This window comes from Andrena cerasifolii, chromosome 2 (genome assembly GCF_050908995.1).
Source record: "Andrena cerasifolii isolate SP2316 chromosome 2, iyAndCera1_principal, whole genome shotgun sequence".
Lineage (NCBI taxonomy): Eukaryota > Metazoa > Arthropoda > Insecta > Hymenoptera > Andrenidae > Andrena > Andrena cerasifolii.
Genome location: NC_135119.1, coordinates 24,954,234 through 24,974,277, shown reverse-complemented (window position 1 = coordinate 24,974,277; position 20,044 = coordinate 24,954,234). Strand labels below are relative to the sequence as shown.

General features: G+C 43.5%; 1 protein-coding gene across 2 annotated transcripts; it reads right to left on the bottom strand.

Moving 5' to 3' along the window:
• Positions 1-1,707: 1,707 nt before the first annotated feature.
• On the bottom strand, positions 1,708-17,554 carry LOC143378771 (very long chain fatty acid elongase AAEL008004). Of its 2 annotated transcripts, XM_076830740.1 has the most exons (4): positions 17,044-17,554; positions 4,640-4,717; positions 4,295-4,566; positions 1,708-2,238 (listed from the first exon to the last, which is right to left on the bottom strand). In XM_076830740.1, the coding sequence occupies exons 2-4, from the start codon at positions 4,686-4,688 to the stop codon at positions 1,708-1,710; spliced, it is 852 nt and encodes a 283-aa protein (XP_076686855.1). In that variant the 5' UTR covers positions 4,689-4,717; positions 17,044-17,554. The 2 variants fall into 2 exon arrangements, with proteins under 2 accessions (XP_076686855.1, XP_076686856.1); XM_076830741.1 differs by lacking the exon at positions 17,044-17,554 and having other exon boundaries at positions 4,640-4,735.
• Positions 17,555-20,044: the final 2,490 nt, after the last annotated feature.

Sequence of the window (20,044 nt, the reverse complement as noted above, 5' to 3'; positions counted from 1 at the left end):
CTTACTCGCACCAGCTCGCACATGTCTTTCTCTCTCGCGTGATGTTGGCGACAGTTTCGAGGACAGGAGACATAAGGCAATGAGACCTTCAGTAGTATATACTCTAAGGGGTCTAGAGATGTTCAGCTGACTTCAGGGGGGTGGGCACGTTCCGCTATATATAGTATAGTGCTTTGGTCAGGTCGCGGCTGGAGTATGCTATTGTAATTTGGGCTCCCCATCAGGCGAAATGCAGGGTAATGTTGGAAAGGGTACAGCGCAAATTTCTCCGGCACCCCAGCTTCTTGCTGGGCAGAAGTATGGCTTACTCGGATCATGACTACAGTACTACTTTGTCTCTTTTAAAAATGGACACCTTGGAAGACCGCAGATCTGTTCTTGATCTCACATTCTTGCGAAATTTGCTGCACGATGAGCTTGACTGCCCTGATATTCTAGGTCTGGTGGGGCTCGCCGCTCAGTCTAGGGCACTCCGTTGCAAACACCTTTTTCGTGTCAGGTTCTTTAGATCGAATCTGTCGGAGACCGATCGGATAAACAGAGTCTGTGATACAGCTAACCGGATGGCGTTATACGATGATATTTTTGCCGATTCCCTGCGCACTTTTAAATCTAAAAATTTGTCTGCTTTAAGGGGATCAACCCAGGTGACGGGTGTATCCTGATTAGCCGTGGAATGTCTACAATATCTGCGATGTAAACCTCTATACTGAAGGGCTTTATTGCTTAAGGGTTTGTCGTTACTTAAAAAAGTAAAACCCTGTATAAGTGGATTTTACTTCCGTCAAATACACTATTATTATTATTATTATTTTCGATTCATACAAAAGAAGATTTCTGTTCTGTTTTATCGACCGATGATCGATTTCGTTGCGCGAGATCGATGATCGAGGCGGTCGATCGATAGCCACTGTCGTCCGTGATCGAGCGATTCCCTTGTTATCGACGCTTCGAATCGACTGGTTATCGTTCGGTATCGACTTCGTGCTTCTTGTCGAGGCCATCGACGCGTTCACCGTAACGCGGGGGTTTCGAACGCGTTCGTTAAGCAGAGAGTTGGGCATTATGCGAATAAATTTTTATTATTCCAGTTATTCAAATAAGGGTTTCGCAGGATTAAAAATGTATTCGTTATTCTCGAATAACTTCATTTTATTCACAATTCTTATTCGAAGGTTGTTCGATTATTAATTATCGAATCGAAGTTTATTCGAATAATGCCCGACTCTGCTTCGGCACACGGACCGCGTGTACAGAGGTCACGTGTACGGCGAAGACAGAGCTGCAAGAGGAATTCTCGTTCGGGAGAAGATGAAAGAATCACAGAGATGAGAAAATAATGGTAGTAATAAAGATGATTAGAACTTCTGTACGAGGCATCGCTGCTGAAACGATTACAGAAACACGAGCGCGCAATTCCTAGGTACGTAAAATATTAACAGGCGCTTCGACATCTTCAAAAGTCAGCTCCGCCTTTGTAAACCAATTCAAAGGGGGAAAAGAATCACGCTTTAACACGCTCTCGTTCTTAACTTAATCTTTGCTGAAAGATCGAAGATTTTGCTCCGAATTGCCAGGAAACGAACGCATGTATCGAGCAGCCGACGGCAAGCATTTAACAGCTACTGAACATGAACGAGTCCTCTGATCAGGGCGGTCCGCGATCCTCGAAGAACACTGTACGGAGGGCTGTGCCGAATGCTCGCCTCATTCCGCTTTCTTGTCGACCGTAACGCCGCTGGTCCCGTTCGAAAGCCCGTCGCTTTCTTTCGCCTTTGCCCGCCGGTCCGCCTTGGTGTAATTCTCCACGTAGAACGAGCCGAACATGTAGATGAAGATGGCCGCGTTCAGAGAGAGCAGGAACGCGATCACCTTCGGGTAGTCGCACCCGTTGAACAGCACCTGCGCGTTGTGCGCGAAGATGATGCTGAACTGGATGAGCTGCAGGGACGTGAGGTGCCTCTTCCACCAGAGGTACTTGTTCATATGCGGCCCCATCGACGAGAGCATGTAGTAGGTGTACATGATCACGTGTATAAACGCGTTGATAACTCCTAGGAGGGTGCCGTGGCCGTTCGGGAGGAACCTGCAGCCGATCCAGGCGCAGATCGGCATCATGCCGTGGTGGTAGACGTGCAGGCCGCTGATCTGACGGTTCTTCTTCCGCAGAACGAAGAACACTGTGTCTAGGAGCTCCACCAACTTGCACAGGAAGTAGACGTGCACAGCTCTGCACATCTGCAAGTCACGAGCGGACCCATCTTAAGAAACTTCTGGCGGAAATATGCCGAGTATAAAAATAAAAGGTGAATGGAAAAATAGAAAAAATTTTTAGTGCAACAATTTTTTATATAAATGAATAAATATGGATATAACCCCGCTGTTACATCGTGCACAATGGCACCTATGTATTGAAATGTTAAGCTAATGCTTGGTGTTGCGAAATGTTACGCTAGTGTTGTTGGAGTTCAACGATTCTCACCGTAAGGGTTTTTAGTCTTAAGGGGCAGCGTTTCCCCAAACTAGGAAGAAGGGGAGGGCGAAGGGTCTTGGCCGAAACGTAAAGTTTAAGAAATGCGACCACGTCGTGCATATCGTGTTCTGACTCGTCAATTTAAGTTCTTATTTCTTGTATACCTTTATACTTTATAAAATAACACTAGTACGTGGATACACTGTGCATTGTTCGTATAATAAACCATAGTTGTGTTTATAGTGTGACATTAATTGTCTACCTCTGTGGAGTAATTTCCAACAAGTGTTATATAAATTATTATGCTCGACATCAAGTTTATTCGAGATGGAAAGCCAAAATAACCGAGAGAAAGAATTACCATTTATCTGGTACCTTTGGTGGTCCCGGCGAAACTAAGAGTTGTAATTAATAATACGAGACAGTGTACCACAGGACAAATTCTAGGGATGTGTTTCTGCTGTAAGGACACTTGTTACATATGGTAATAGTGAAGCACTTTAGAGTTCATAAAAAAGGACCCAAATGGGCGTTGCACTATGATGCTAAGGGTTAAGTCTGTCAATGTTTCTACGATGGAGGCAAGCTACAGGTGTTCTTAATAATTTCGACGTACACTTATGTAAGCAAAACTTTCGTTATTAGTTGCAAAGTACCCCGATTGTCACGGCCGAGACACACGGCGTAGGTGTAATTACTCCTCAACGAACGAACACGTCGTTGCTATAAATTGTTGTCATTAGTTCCGGGAAAGCTGAGTCGTCGCGAAACAAGTCGAACCAGCAAACGCAGGAACGCAAGTCCACGCCGAGATTTAAATAAAACAGAAATCTCTGGAACCTACTATCCTTGAAAGAATCTATCAATTTTCATATTTCTTTGTTTCGACGCGTATTTAATACGACTCACGCGGAACGGTGTGTACATTCCGCATCGATGCCACTGTTAACTGAAGGGCCGTCGCCTGGAGGGATTTACTTTCCTGCTGGAAAACCTCCCCCTTTGACAAGGGAACAACAAGGAAAGGAAAGAAGCGGAGGTCGAATGAAACTGTTAACATTTTCAATGAATTATCAAATAACTGTAATTTTATGACTGTTATCGTGTCTGTGCCGAGAAAACTGCTATAAAATGCAGTGTATTAACTGAAACTTTTATTTCATACATCTCTCTGTAAACAAGGAACTTTTATTTCCTTTAAAGTAGAAAAAAGTTCTAAGAGTTAAACAGGAGCATCTGTTCCTCTCTGAAAAAGTGAATTGTGACAAGCAGATTTCCTGAAAATATTGCGGTGTAGATAGATCTGAAGTTGAAACTTTCAGGCACTGAGAGCAAAAACGGACTAACCCACATTTTTCGCGAAATTGAGTTAGTAGCAATAATGTATTCCATTAGTTTCTACTAATCATATAAAAGAGGAAAAATTAATTTTGTTTCAATGTGGGTTAGTACGTTTTTGCTTTCAATGCCTCATATAAAAATCACAATATGCTTTCTCTCCTACATTTATCCTACCTCCAATTCTTCAAATAATACTAACTAAAAAACTCTCTCTAACTTTTATATTTTTCCCTTAGCTATCTATTAAAAAATATACGATCCTCCAGAATTTTTATTCATCGAACATAAAATAACCGTTGCAACTGAACTCTTACCACAGTATTAAAATCTCAACGTACAAAGTTAACTGAAAGCAGACAAGAAATGGTTTGAAAGTTAACAGTTCGATAAATAACTTTTATTTATAAAAGTCAACAGTTTCATGCGACCCCTGGAGAGAAGGGACCCCCGGTCCTGGGACACAGTCGTTTATTACCGTACCCTGAGAGCTTGAGGGTCGTTCGAATAGTCGACTGGCTGGCAGTAGAAATTGTAATCCCCTAGCCAGCCGCTGTTCAGTCCCTCGTAGACCAGGTACATGCTGGCCAGCACTTGTGAAAAATTGTACACTATCATGACGTTCCTCAAGTCATAAGGCTTCTTATCCCTCATGTACCTGGGTCCGGCGGATATGCTGAAGTAGACATAGCTAACCACGATCATCAGCAGAGGTCCTGGCCCAGACACAAGGAACCAATCATTCGTCCTCGGATCTGAAAGGGACACCTGTTCGTTAGTATACCACGGAACCTCCCACGATCGTCAACCGATACTAATGATCGTTACCATTTCTGTTGTACATCAGGTCTTTGTACCACTCCACGATGCCCGACATTGTCCCCGCTGCGTCCTGGAGCGATAGATCTGGAAAGAAGAACAGCGTTTCAGTCGGGCCGGTTATCCTTGCCTCTCGAAATACCTAGCGGACCACGCGGACGGCTGTAAACGCGATAACCGGGTCCCTTACGCGAGGAACTCGACGTAACAATCCCGCGTTTACAGAGACACAGCCTAGCCGCCTCTGAACGATGTTGTCGGCGTGTAATCGAAGCGCGATCGTCCCTGGGGGAACTATCGAGCTCTGCTCGTCCACGTTCGCCTTCGATGAATAGCGTTGCGGGAAATTAATTAGACGAACATCAAGGAAACTGCGGGCCCGGCGCGAAGACGAAACCTTCGCCTCCGAGGAAACTCGGCGAGCATCAGCGTAATTGCGGTTTCGGCAAGGACGACGCTTACGAAACTTCTGCGCCAAGCATCCCGCCGCTAGAGCTCGAACTTCGATGTTCCACCCGCGGGAGCGGTGATTTAGTGGTAACGATAACGTGGATCTTTCCAGCCCCGAGGGACTTTCCTCTGGGACGAGTCGCTGCGACAATTGCAATTCGAACGATCATAATTTCCTCGCGAAGTAACGTTTCCCTTCTTCCCATCGAATATGTTACTTAATCGTGAGCCGGGCTGTCTCGTCCTTTTCTCGCGCCCCATGTCCGCGGCCCGGACTCCACGCTCTTAAAGAACGCTTAAGGGGAATTCCAAGTGAAAGTGGAACGTAAATTAACGTCCGTGAGTCATTGAGGCTTCCAGAGAATCCGCGTGGAAGACGGGGATAAACGCTCATCCTTGGACGTCTGGCGATGACATGGGAAGGGACGTTGAATAATTTTCGCCTGCCTCTAATTGCGCCCCGCACGATTATAACCACCGTGGGCAATTAAAGCGTGGCAGTTGTCGCATTGGAATTTGTTCCATGGTCGAATTGGTCCAGCAGGTAGCTTGGACCCGTTTCTTTTCGAGGGCCACGGGATTATTACTGAAATCGCTACCGTTCGTCGCGCAATCAGGTGGACGCTGATGGTGACGTCGTTGTGAAAGGTGAGTCGGCGTCATTTTTTGTTCGGAGAATTCTCGGAGGTACGCTTTACTCGTGGAGTTATTGTAGGGAAGATGTAGTCTAATGTTGGGTCTGGGAGCATCTGATGGGAGGAAGAAATATGTATGTTCAACAGAGGGTTTTGTAATGGGGAGTAATCTGAAGGACTGGAAGGGAAGACACGTGTTTACCTATGGAAATGTGGGACATTTCTTCAGGATCGGTTCTACTCATCAAAATAATTTAAAAAAATTGTATATCCATATGTAGGTACCTACGATTATGCTTAGTTTTGCTGGAACAAGCATTTTTATATTCTGTAAAACACGGACCATAAACGCCTATTAAGGGGTCATTTTACTTTGATCGGCTGACAAATAAAACTATTTTTAAAGATTTTTTGCTGAGTGAATTTAACATATAATTAAATAAATCTTTTTGGTGTTTACTAGGTTACTGTTATATTATACACAAAAATATTAAGAATTTTTTTATAATTTGTTTTAAATGTTTTTCTATCGCCCGTAGCTCAATTAATAATTTTGATTGAAAACGCGCCAGTTTGAAAACAAGTTTGACGAAACACCCTTTTTCTCGGTTATTTTTCGACAAAAATTGTTATTTCAGCTACGGGCGATAGCGACACTCATACAGATTAAGAATCTTTTCGAATTTTTTGTTTCAGATAAGCCTGAGTGGGGCAATCACATGCTCCACGAAGATACCTACATCTTTTTTAAGATGTCATACTGACGCTGTAAAAAGACATTTAAAACAAATTCAGGAAAATCTTTTTATATAATTTCTGTAATATAAGAGTAGCTTAATAATTCCAAAAAGATTTATTTCATTATACGTAATTCTTCGACCGAACAAAGTAGAATGATCCCTTAAATGGCAACTCACAAGCATACACTTTCCCTGCTTGCCCTTAAAAGACCAAAGAAGGTGTTTTCCGTCGCTTTTAGCTCGATAGTTTTGGAGTAGATTATTCTGAATACTACCCTCTATTATTATGCTGTGCAAGATTTGTTTCAACCCTCATCCGTCCCTCAGTTTCCCAACTGAATTTCTCTCTTGGTGTCAAAATGGCACAATGGTAAAATAATCAATTCAATGAAAATATAAATAGTTGACTTTGCAAATTTCTGTATATTCAGGCATACGATTGTTCGCATCGTTCGCGAATAATATATCGATATGCAGAGCACACTGCATTATACAGTTATCGCGACGTGCACTGCGTACACTTGCGTTCGTGTCAAATTGATACAAGGGACGGATGAGGATTAACAGTAGCTACTTTCTAAGCTCGTTAAACTCTTCGCAGGCTCTCTATAATTTCTCCGGAGACCAACTGGAAGGACGCTTCTGCCACACACTGGTCAGCTTCAGGCACTCACCCCCAGTCGGCACTCATCCGTTTCGACGCACGCGGATGTTATCTTGAATATTCCTCTCTGACGTCCTCTACTTACGGGTTTCCTGAAAACCCCAGCTCGGGCTGACAGATATCGAGCTCGTAACCATGAAATATTGTTCTGGTTTCTTGCAAAGAAATGTGTAGCAGCAAACAACAAGATTAGCGTCAGAAATCTGATGATTCACTTCGTGTTTGTTACAGACACAACTGAAGAAAGTAAGTACCCATTGCAAAACGGTAATCTCACGTTTGATATCAGAAGGTCATCTAATCAAAGGCTGTCTTTCTTTAGACTTCTCTGAAATTTACTTACGAACAGAGAACCAGGAAAGACTTGTCGAAGAGCAGAGGAGAGCAACATTTTTATTCGATCCTTTATTTAAATAATTTTCTATTCTGTCACTGCCCAAATCTGTCGAAAAGTTTGCCAGCAGCGAGCAATGAGAAGCACCTCACCGTAACTCATTGCAACACCCTGAACGAACTAAAGCGACAGATCACCAAATGTTACCCCGAGTGGAACCGTAGCAAGAGGAGGTTCATCGGTGTGGGCGCGAGGAATCGAAAGTGTCTCGAGAGGCCTTCGTCCTCGAAGCGGCAGCAAAGAGAGCAGACAGAGAAGCGGGGAAACACCAGGAATAAAAAAGAAAGATCAATGAGGATCAAGGGATGCAACTCGATTCCTGACTGGCAGGCTATGTGCCACTTGGAAGGGGCCAGAAACCTCGCTAGCGAATGCTAAAACCCAAGGTGAACGGGGTCGTTAATGCGAGGCTCTTTCTTCTGCCGCCCCTTTTTCGCAACGTCGCTGATCTGAATGCTGGTCAGCCAGGCTACACGATGGGAACGGTCGAAATCTTTCCACGGGGCTGTCCCTCCCGAAACCCTGCTACACCCGAATCTCAAGAACGTTGAACCTGGCTGCGGGACTTCCCCGTTGTAAACACGCGAACCTTCGTCGAGTTCCTGCCAACTCCATCCTCGCTATTCTTAGGCTGGGGGAATCGTTAAAGGCGCGGGAAAAGCAGATCTGCGCGAATTTCATTCGAAATGAAAAGCAGAAACGACGATGTGGAATATCACCTCGATCTGAAATTTAGGGGCGCAGTGGAAAACAGGCAAATGCCACCGTTTCGTAATTTTTTTTATGACTTTCTTGCACTGCGTTGTAGGGATGAATTGAGGAGTTAAAATGGTAAATGATGTAAGCGCGAAAAAAAAATGAAAGATAAGTCTTTAGCAGAAAGGATGTGAATTTCGGTGGCAAAAGTTATGAGGTAGAATAATTGATTTGAACGGAGCTATCGCAAGATAGAGCTAAAATCGTGGGTGAAAACCTTCGCTGTGGTGAAAACGATGAAAGTGCCAGCAAGATTGCTGGGTTCACCGAAGATTCACGGCACTAATCTTTTTATAAACGAGTGATGAACGATGTAAGTGAGAAAATGAGTGACGAATTCTACAGAAAATTTGAACTACTGTCACTAACATCGTTTACCACTGCAACTCCTCAATTAATGGCGCAAAGAGACGAAAATTCCTGCATACGTGACATGTGCCTATTTTCCACGGAGCTCATCAGTTGCTTAAAATTAAAAACGTCCCACCGCTTGCGATCTGGGATATCGGAGACCGGTGGTGGAGGCATTAAAAGTGACGTTGCGTTCAGTGTTGCCAACTCAGATTTTTGAAAATCCGTAAAGAAAAAGTTCAACATTCCGTAGAATTCCGTAGATCCCCCTTTGAAAAATCCGTTGATCTACGGATTTTCTTCAGAAGTGTTAATTATTACATGTATGATAGAAGCTAATTCCCTTGCTCATGGAAACCGTCCTTTCCCAAATCCTTTCTAGAAATATTATATCTCGACCCTCCCCTGACATCCTCAAAAAAATTATTGTCACCACGAAAATTCACAAATTACGAAAAAACTTCACGTGCAAAAGTTGTGAAATCCACTTTTACTAATTCCACTTCAGTACAAGAGCTTTTCCCAAAAATAATGTTTCCCTGAAAGTCGTTTTCGCCAAAGCCTTTCGTCTCGACGTAAATTCAAGAAAAGGAATTAAAAAGGTTCATATGCAAAGATTCTGAAATTAATTTTGCAAATTCCTATTGTACTCGATTAAGCGCGATGAAAAGCTCTTGTAGCGAAGCGGAATTTAGCTACCCGCAGTAAATCGGCGGGTTGGATCGTAAAATCAATGGGTCAAATTAAACAGTAAATGATTTCTTTAATCAGAATCAGAATCTTTTGTTTCATCAACTTCGAATTACCTTAGTATTAAAATTATACATATTAATAGTATTAATTTAATAATTTAAGGTAAAAAAATCCGTAGATTTCAGTTTGCACTCCGTAGATCCGTGGATAAACTAAAAAATCCGTAGATCTGCGGAAAAAATCCGTAGGGTTGGTAACACTGGTTGCGTTAAAAGTGGCCGGGTTCGAGGAAAAGTAAGCGGGTCAAGTGGGACTCGTGATAATCGTCCGAGTAACAACTTCACTGTAGGGCAGAGGAAATTAGCGATGTCGCAACGAAAGGTATCTAACGATCTTTTTTATGCCGCATTCACGCCTCATTTCCATCTGGGACAAAATGCGGCGCGAACCATTTAATGATCGCGAGTTGTCAAGAGCCGCGGAGAAAATTGATCGTTCTTTGACTGCTGTTATTACGAACATTGACGTCCCCCGTGCCCGAGCAGTTATCGCTGGACACCGCTCGGCGGTTCCAGTCAAATGACGCCCGCTTTCGTCACAGGTGAACCGTTTTGCAACGAGCAGCCTCGCAGGTGGAAAACCGGGAAATGGCGACGTAAACAAAGTGAATTACCTAGTTCCGTCTGAGTGGAGCCTGCTCCGAAGAAAAGGGGAAGACTCCTTTCCTGGCTGCAGGGTTCAAGGCGGGTGAAGCCTGTGAAATTAATGTTGCCGGCGCGACGCAGCTGGCCGATGCAAGGCGTTGAATCCTACGCGCAATCCTTGAGCAAGGACCGTAGGAGGAAACCGTAGCAGAAACCGGTTGCGCGGCGAAAATTCTTACGAACAACAAATACGGCCGCCCGGTGGGAAATAAGACAAAGCGCCCGACGCGGGAATGCGATTGACGGTTCGGCGTGACGCAGGACCGAGGTCCGATCGCGATTGCAAATTAAAATGGTCCTCGTTGCACCACCGGTTCGCCGCGACGTTTTCGTCGCTCAGGCTTAGGCCGGTCGTCCACCGCCGCAACACCACCGCGATGCTACCGAAAAACTGTTGCGCGCAATGGCGTCAATCACTCGCACGGTTCTGTTTCTCGTCAACACGATTTTTTCCCCCGAATCTTTCGAGGAAAAGTCTGACGAATTTCCTCGAGTTATACCTACGACCAGTGGGGAAATCAGGATTTAAACTTTGGGGGTAGCCGAGTTGAAGGGATACAGATATTTTTAATGCAAATTTAGTAGAATTTATTAGGTGATTATAAAAAATTATTTAAAAAGTGAAATCTAGTTTTCCTTTCTTTTTACAAAGCTCTTGAATTTTATCAGTCGTGGGTATTAATCTACTTGTTCCTTTTTCTATCGATAGTGCCAGGGAGCCTTGCCACCCTCCCATCACCCGCCCCTCTCCACACTGCCAATGACATTGCATGCAATCGGTGTTTGGTCGAAATGCAGTTGCATTGCGGCGGTGGACTTAAGGGGACTAGGCAGTCGAAAAATCGAATTTTTATTGCATTTTCCGAAAGTACTATCCTTTCTGAATAAAATGCCGCTTGGTTTAGAGTAAAATTCGCAAAATTGTAGATTTGGCAGCTAAAAATGTCAAGCGACAACCTATAGCGTCGCCTTTACCCAGAAACTTTAAACGCGTTTTCCTCGAATATTTGTTACTCTTCATTTTTTTCCTGATTGCGAACGAATTGAGGTACAGATCGACTTGGAAAAAATTACGAGATGTGTAAAACATGTGCTATTTTGGGGCAAACCTCTCATAGTGTCCGTAAAAATAAGAGATTTTCATAAAAAAAATTAAGAAGTCGCCGGATTTTTCTAGCGCACAAACAATGATGGTCTGGGTTAAAAAATTCGGTGACTTCTTAATTTTTTTATGAAAATCTCGAATTTTTACGGACCCTATAAGAGGTTTGCCCCGAAAAGGCACACGTTTTACACATCCTGTAATTTTTTCCAAGTCGATCTGAACCTCAATTCGTTCGCAGTCAGGAAAAAATGAAGAGAAAAAAATATTCGAGAAAACTTTCTGGGCGAAGGCGATGCTATAGGTTGCCGCTTGACGTTTTTAGCTGCCAAATCTACAATTTAGCGAATTTTACCGTAAACCAAGCGGCCTTTTATTCAGAAAAGATAGTATTTTCGGAAAATGCAATAAAAAAAATCGATTTTTGCCTAGTCCCCTTAAAGTGACGCTCGCAACGCTACTCGATCGCCCCAGGATTTCCAGCGGTCGTCCTTTCGGGCCAGAAGCTTCGCCGATTTTAATTAAGATCGATCGCGAAACTGACGAGGCGACACAAAGGACGGGGGTATCGAGCGAATCGTTAACCGAGCGAAAGTTGACATTTCTCAGTGGGTTCGACGCGCTTTTTTGTCCACGTTCGATTCACGATCTTCAAGGGCATTCTCCCCCTTCTGCGCGCAGTGGCGATCGAAAGAGCCATTGAAATTGGTGTATTTCTTTTTTAATTGCATGCGCGTGGGAATGAGAGCGACCTTCGTAATAAATTTTACTTGCGACTGCACCTACTCGGTATTTCGATATTTTCTGTAACCGTGAACGTTTGGAAGTTTGTCTTCGACTACAGTACAGACCTTCCTCATCTCTGGTTGGGCTTTAACCGGTCTCCGATCTAACCAGCCACATTTTCGTTGCGAGGCCCAGCAGGAAAATAAAATTTACATATTCCGGGTTACGCAGCACATGCGTGGCTCGCGGAATTTGCAATCATAGAGGAAACTTTAACCGCACGGATGAGTTCATTTTCCGGTCTTACCTTTGCAATATGTATAATAAAAGGGAAACGCGGAAAGTGTAAAGAATTGAACTCAACAGTGATTTTCGTATAGTCGTATTCGACGAGAATATTAAATTTTAGATAGAACTTAACCCTTCGCTGACACACCTCCTTTTTCGATCAACTTTGACATACCTGGGTGGCTCACACCCAGAGCAATCTTTGAACGACCGCCATTCTCCTCTAAAAAATTCAATTTTTGTGAAAAAAATCATAGGTCAATTTCGAAGTCTCTAGAATGTATTCCAATAGATTTTTTATTGAAATTTTATTACCGTTTTTGTAAAAAAAATTCTAGATTACCACATGTCGAGAAAAAACGAAGAAAATCTTTGAAAAATTGTAACTTTTACAAATTTCAATATTACAAGTTAAAATTCTACAGAATTGTTGTTCGGATACAATACTTCGAAAGAAAAAATAGTGTGTAAGTCGGCTTTGGAAAGAACTATTTATTTTGCAGGTAGAAGGTACAGAGCGTCAATATCAGCTTATGGGTGGCTCACATTTAGAGGGTTAACGAGGGGTTAAAAAAGTGATAAAAACACTAATGTTTTTAATAAAATATTGCAATTGTAAAGCATTGGATTACAATATTTTGGCACTATTTTCACAATATTTTGTAATTCAATATTTTTACAACTTTTAAAGGTTCTATCCAAAATTGTATGTGCTGCCTGTGTACGGGAACGTGATAAAAGATTCAGAAGTCTGTCCCAGACCAGTTAAGAGGGAGTCTACTGCATCTAGCTTATAACCTCAGAAGCTTCGAAATGACAGAATGAATCTGTAGGTACTTCATTATTTACCACTAGTATTTAAGCCTGTCTTTGCCAGGGCACTATCCTATATAATACGACGCCTAAGGTAAGCACAAATTTTATTGCAAATCACCATCAAAACAGGAGCTCTCCTCTTTTCTCAACCCCGACTTGGGACCGTCCAAGGCAGAGTTATGCCCAAATGGCATTTAAAAAAAATAAGGTCAAATCTGTGTTTAGCAGCATTAAAAACTCCCTAAAAACAATTTTCTAAGGGTCATGTCATGTTATTTGCAAAAAACGGAAAAGAAACTTATCAAAACTTAGTGTTTAGCAGTGCTCAAAACCCTTAGGGTACATAAGATAAACACAGTACCTGTTTTATATTGGCCACAGGTATTACCCACTTTCGAATGTTCCAGGTTTTGGAATTATCGCGACATTTTTGTAGAAAAAAGCCTCTGGGCAGATTTTGCTAACAAACGAGCAGACACCTTAAGCGTCTTCTTATACATACAGCATTCCCGTCGCGGAACGGTGGAATTTCATGATCCCCGATAGAATCTAAGAAAATGGCATTGATCTTCGATTAATAGACAACCTTGCCCGAAGGTTGTTTCGTAAACTAACACTGGCTGTGCTCAGTGACGCCATTTACCCCCACGAACCACGAGATTGGAAACACTTTGACTTGGGAATAATTGCACTCATCGATCGACAAAACCTGATTATAATTTGAAACCGTGGGGCCGCGCACATTTGGTGAACAGTTTGTTGCGTGAGAACTAGGGAATTCAGTCCCGGAATCCGGGCTGTTTTTTGGAGTCCATTTTTATATTTTTCAGTTGTTCATAAAGTAATTTAGGTTTTTAAAAATTCTCGGGATAAATTATAACTTGATATATCAAATCCCGGGAGTTTTAGGATCCAAAAAACAGCCGGGATTACGATCCCCAGATTGAATTCTCTAGTCAGAACGCATCGGAGAAAACGGCGTCGAGTGGAAAGCACAGAACTCTTACTGTAATTATCGACGTTGTCCTCCAAATCGTTTCCAAACTTCACATTCTGAAAATTTAGCTAACTCGGGTGGAGCAGTGTTCAGCGATCGATTCAGAAGCAACGGTAAAACTGAGCTGGCTCGTTCACGTAGGATGGTACGAAAAAAACCGTTGCTCTCCCTTTCGACCGCGATTCACTCTCCCGCCTGTTTTATGGATGAAGGGCGCCGAGTCCTGACGGCCGTGAGCGGGACCAATTTCGGTCGTCGGAATTCCAAGTGCCGCGATTGCGTTAGTGAAACGAAGCGAATCTTGCACCGGCAATCGAGGGGCCCAGTGGGAAAAATCACATGCCACAGTTTTATGATTTTAGAGGAAAGCAAGTTGAAGTAGAAATTAAGTTGTAATTATTTTAAACGGCAAATGACAACTATAATCAAATTTTAGCTGAAAAATTAATTATATTGTTTACCAATATGTCTTAATATTTTTCTTTCGTTATACTTCCATGTATTCTCATTACGAGAATTTTTTTAACGCTCATTTCTGTGTTTGCTTCGTACAAATGATTAATTTCTCCACATATCTGTTATCTCCATCTTGAAAGCAATGAAACATCTGTCACGCGTCCACGAGGAGCCGAGTACATATCATGGGCCCCTTTTTCACGGCGGATTTGTTTTTTCTCAGCGCGAAGAAGAAAGATTTGTTCAGAATTTAATATGTTTCTGCTCGGGGAACTACCCACTATTATATTATGCGGAGCATGCTGTCATATTACGCGATGGTGGAATTGCACTACCTGCTTTGCAGAACCGAATTACAAAGAAACGAAAATTTATTCACATGTGACACGAGCTTGTTTTTTACTCAGCCCCTTAATTCCAGTTCCCTCTCTGTTCACGACGCTGCACTAAAATTTCAGGCTTCTCTTCCGTTGCGACGTAAGCGTGTGTTTATAAGCCAAAAGCCACCGCGATAAATTCTTCCATTCATTCTTTTGGGGCCTATTATGCAAGCGATTGTTTATTACAATACAACCAGCGGCTCCGATAAATCTCCGGCCACTCGATTAAATTACAAGCTTAATGGGTCAGAAATCTTATCCCACTTAGAGTAGTAACTTAATCGTCGACGCTAATTTAGGGGAAGCCCAATCTTTTCCGCTACGCGGATGATTTACTACGCGTGGAGTTTCTGGTACGCTCGCAGATCTGCTGGCGGAGTTCCCGTCCGCAGACACGCTTCCGTCAGAGGAGACGTTAAGAGATCTCCAAACATTGGTTGTTCGATGTCTCGGGCAAATAATATGAATTAGAATTTCCGATAAGCCTGTCGCGCGATGCCAGGCCTGCAATTTAAAATTTTGCAGCGTCAACATTTCTGGCGTCATACCGCCAAGAATTTCCGTCCGACGGTCGTTTGTCAAACGGGGACTCGATTCGAGTAAATAGAGAAGAGCGTTCTCCCGACGAATTTCGCGTTCGACGTCTCGCAGATAAATGATCGCCGTTCGGGACCATTACGCAGGAACACCTTCCTCTTGCGCCACACCTTGTTGCCGCAAAGTGGTCAATTTCTGCGAGTATCATCCTTCATCGCGCGTGTCAATGCATATCATTACGGCTAAAGCACCTTTTATTCGAAGCAAAACGGATTCACGCGCTTTTCGAACACCGGGGTAAAAACCTTTGGCATTTGAGGCAATGATAGAGTCAAGCTGGCAGCGTATCGCGAAATCGAAATTATTTATTCCACCTAGCGACAGGTGGCCGCCGCTTTTGGGGGTAATTTAGTTTCAATTAGGTCTAACGCGTACCATCTACTTTGTGACACATTTGCAAATGGTATAAGCTTATATGGAGGCGAGTGTATTTGTTGATTGCTCATGGACTCCAGAGAATAGACAGATCGTGAATTGCTCTCGGTTAGACCAAACAGTTTAGTCACTGGGAGGTCGATAGCAAAGTTGAAGCTTAACAATAGGTCCGCCATTACATTGCAATCGGCAATTCCCTATTTGTCACTGAGCAGGTATTAACAAGTGACAAATAACTACTATTGTCTATTGCTTTATTCTGTAATTATCAAGCACTGCTTATTCAACTCCTTATTATTCCCTTTCTACCGAGTTGGGACGTTTTCGTCAATTCTTAATTACGAGTTCAAAATTCTAGTGGTAGAAATAATTAAAAATTAACTATTTTGTGGATATAGGCAAAAGTTACTTGATCCCTTGTACACGATCTCAAGTTTCATCAAAACTGACGTGCCCTGTATGTGGATGCAAATACTTGACAGCGCGTAAATATTGTTTGGAAAGAAAAATTAGGCTGGTTTCGTTTGCTGGCCTTAATTGCTCGACGATTCGAGTAGTGCTTGTAAACATTCGTTTTAACGCAGGATTTTATTATTCACCGCGATCGTTTACTTTCCTCGACCGAGGTGCATTAAGAACCGCCGCTACCGAGCGGTTTCGTGTTCCCTGTTGCACTAATCTCCCGCTATTTCGCAACGCGTCTAATGTGAACGCACTTTAATCTATTCAGGCGCAGCCAGGCTTCTTATTGTTCTCGAGATCGAAAGCAGAGCACGCGCCAAGGGGAACAGGTTGCAGAAACGTTTCGATTTCCGTCGAGCATGTCAACTGACCGTCTTCTTTCATCAATAACTGAACTCTGAAATTCGGCCTGCATCCAGCGCGTCGTAGCGTCAATTACCAGAGCCACTAAACCGAATTGATCCTTAATCTCCCTTGCTCTTTAATTCTTAACCCATTCAAGTCTCCTAAGGAGCTCCTCTGTCCTGGCAACAGAGCGCCCGAGTGCCGAACAACTCAAAGAAGAAATAACGCCAATATGTGTGCAATACGAATAGCAGCGAGTGCCAAAGCATCGCGTACAAAAGCATTCCCAAATGTTCGTGCATCGAACAAAGCAAAAAGGCCACGTGAACTTTGCTCGGTAAACGATCAGGTGTTTTCGCGCCGTCAACACTTCGTCGTCTCTGCTTCTTTCACGACTGCCCCTGCACGGTTCAGACCGAGGCCCAGGCACCCTCTACTCGGCAAGGAAGAAGGGGAAGAAAGACCACAATTATCTCACTGACCTCTGAATAGCAAACTCCTGGATAGGTGTCCCCAGTAGATCCGTTCTCAGAGCGGAGAGCTATCGGAGGATCCGCTTGGTAATCCAGCCGCTGGCCACTTTGTCGAGGGGCACAGTGTTTGGACAGGGGCACCGCGTTTCGGCAGGTGTTCGCGAGGTTCGCCGCCCGCCCGAAGCAAGCGAAGAACTAGACGGATTAATCGGCGCGTGATCGCGTGAGGAGTCGCGGGTGCCGTATCAGGATGGTCCCGTAGAAGATAGACGTTTGTGTGGCGAGCAGCACGAGGAAACTGCTCTGGTGAGTGGCGAAGCTGTGCCGTCTGTACACGCACCACTGACGGACGCCTCGGCTGGCAAGGATCTCTCTCCCTTCGGCTCGGCTACCTACGATATCCTCCACGGTCTGACAACACAAAGCTGTGCAGTCTTACATATATCCCTTCCAGCGGGGCCGATCGCGACCACGCTTAGCGATGGAGCCGATGCAGCGTGTTCCGCGCGCAAACCGCTACGCCGCGCCTCCGCTCTCGCCTCTACGTCGCGCGTTTTCCTATCTTGCTGCCCCTCGCGCGCTGCCCCCGACCGCCCTGGCCCCGGACTCGGGCTTCCTGCGACGGAACGGGCGACCCTTGACAACCGCGGACCCGCGAAAATACTCGCGCCCCGAGAGGAATCGGCCCCATCACTCCCACCGTCCCAGTATCCCAGATCTCTCGCGGTTTCGCTTATGCGTGGCCGCTTATCCGCGTCGGCGGAGATTTGGAAAAAGTTTCGTGTCCCGCGGGGATGACGTTACCGTGGTTTTGCATTAGCTTCCGGTGTCGAAGGCGAGATCGGTCGACGTGGAAGACGCTCGCATGGATGCTGCCCGCTCCCGTTCGAACATAGGTAGGCTACATTCGACGCCTGACCCCCTTCGAGCAATGTTCCACTCGTCTGTTCGCGCTAACCTTTTCGCGACGGCAGATTTTGATACATAATTCGTTTCGCGTCTTCTATTATGCTTTTTAAACACTACAATCTTGCGTCTCGCATTTTTTTTTTTTAATCAGAATTCACTTGGTGACACAAGCGAAGTTCGTTGCAATTATTGCTAATAAGATTGCCTGTAGGCGCCTTCAGGTCGCTTCGAGCAATATGAAGCGAACGCTTATAGGCGCCAACTGTAATGAAAGGGTTAATGGGGTCGAAGGAAGCTGCAGCGGTGATTTAGCTTGGTTCTATTATAATTGACAATGAGTGGAGAGGGACCACGGTTTTCTTGGGATTACTTGGTTGTGGAATAGCCATCGATCACTCTCGTTTTATCTGCCTTGCTCGTGCTCGGCGCCAGGCGAAAGTGATAGTACAAGGACGCGCCCGTTCTGTGCTTCAGATTTCAGTTTCATTGGATTAGTTACAACTTACTGATTCAGCTTACTGAAGCTTGTAAGAGGGTGCGGGGATCTCTGACAGCATCTGGGCCTCTAGTGACTATGTAGTAGTGATCGAGGATATTTTCGGAAATTTTAAGAGAAAGTTTGGAGGGGTATGGAGGCAAAGTGGGTGCTAGGAGTATGCATTATTTTCAATAAGGTTGGATGTAGTTTGTCGAGATTGAAGGGTGACGCTTAGGATTTGTCGGCTTTTAAAAACAGATTTTAAAACTGTAAAAATAATTTTCACGAGTCAGGCGTAAAGTGAATGTTTGACATGAAAAACCACAAATTTATTCTATTAGGTATGCTATTAGGGTAGAGGCAGGTAATATGGAACACCTGATTTCAAAAGCTTGTCAAAAGTAGGGGAATTTGTTTTTTTTTTTAATAAAGCTGACATGAGGGGACGAAGGAACTAATGCATAATCATATTTACAGAGTCAAATGTAAAAAAATCCAATTGTTTTGTAATTATAGTAAATAAACTGAAAAGAGTGAAAATCGGCTGTTCGAAAAAAATGGGTCCGATTGTGGAACACCTAGGAAATTAGTAAAGAAAACTAAAAAATCTTTACTATTTTCTTTACTAAAAATGAAGATTTATTAAGTAGAATATACAAATAAATATACATCATTTTTGGAATTTATTCCTGCTTTTTGCATCTCCTACACGTTGGGCACGTGAATAATACGTTGGAAGCCCCACATTTTTCGTGTGCCCAATGAAAGCAGTGAATACATTGGGCCTACTTTTTATTATCATTATTTTTATAATTACCATCGCAAAATAAGCATTTCGCATCATCGTTGTCATCGTCATTATCAGCTTCATCTATGTTACTCGGTATGTTCCATATTACGTACACACATGTTCCGACAAGAAATTAAGAATTATACGAAGAAGAAAGTAACTTTATTGGTAAACTATTGTTGAATAATCAAGAACACACATATTTAATAATAAATGATATCAAAATAATACTTTGTAACATACCTTCACTGCACTATTTACCTGTTTGATGCACTTTTCAGAAACTTTTGCACACGACGAAAAATATAAACGTTTCTCTTTCAATAATGGATGCCCGACTGATGCTCAATTGTTAGTATTATCGTCTATTGTGTCTAGGGATCTAGTATACACGATTACCTGAAGAGTTCGTTATTTCTTTATCGAAATATTACGAAGTTCCATATTACTTGCCGTTCCATATTCCTGTCTGTACCCTATATGTGTCAGCGCGCAGAATGACATAAGCTGTGTTGCCCACGTGCATCCCGCCAGACCAGACTGTGGTGGAGGGCAGTTATGTTGGCAGTCTGAAGTTGGGCTGTACTTCCGAAAGGGACCGGTGGCCGATCGAGATGAAACTTTGTGGGTATTACGGGGGGTGTGGAAACACCCCAAATATATACATTTAGCTTCGGCAATTAATGCGTTCAAAAGATACAGGGGCAATTGTGCATAAAAGGGTACACCTTACCGATTTTTTTAATCACTTTACCACAGTACCCCCTCTTAACAATATTTCTGTTGACTTATTCCGACACAAAGCATTCCACTTTCCAACTTGTCCCGGGTAT

What these genes read in the sequence shown, in the direction of transcription:
- LOC143378771 (XM_076830740.1), bottom strand. Translation starts at nt 4,688, where the DNA reads ATGTCGGGCATCGTGGAGTGGTACAAAGACCTGATGTACAACAGAAAT. An exon ending in CCTGATGTACAACAGAAATG is followed by an intron (nt 4,567 to 4,639) that starts GTAACGATCATT and finishes TGTCCCTTTCAG; the next exon opens with ATCCGAGGACGAATGATTGG. An exon ending in ACGACCCTCAAGCTCTCAGG is followed by an intron (nt 2,239 to 4,294) that starts GTACGGTAATAA and finishes CGTGACTTGCAG; the next exon opens with ATGTGCAGAGCTGTGCACGT.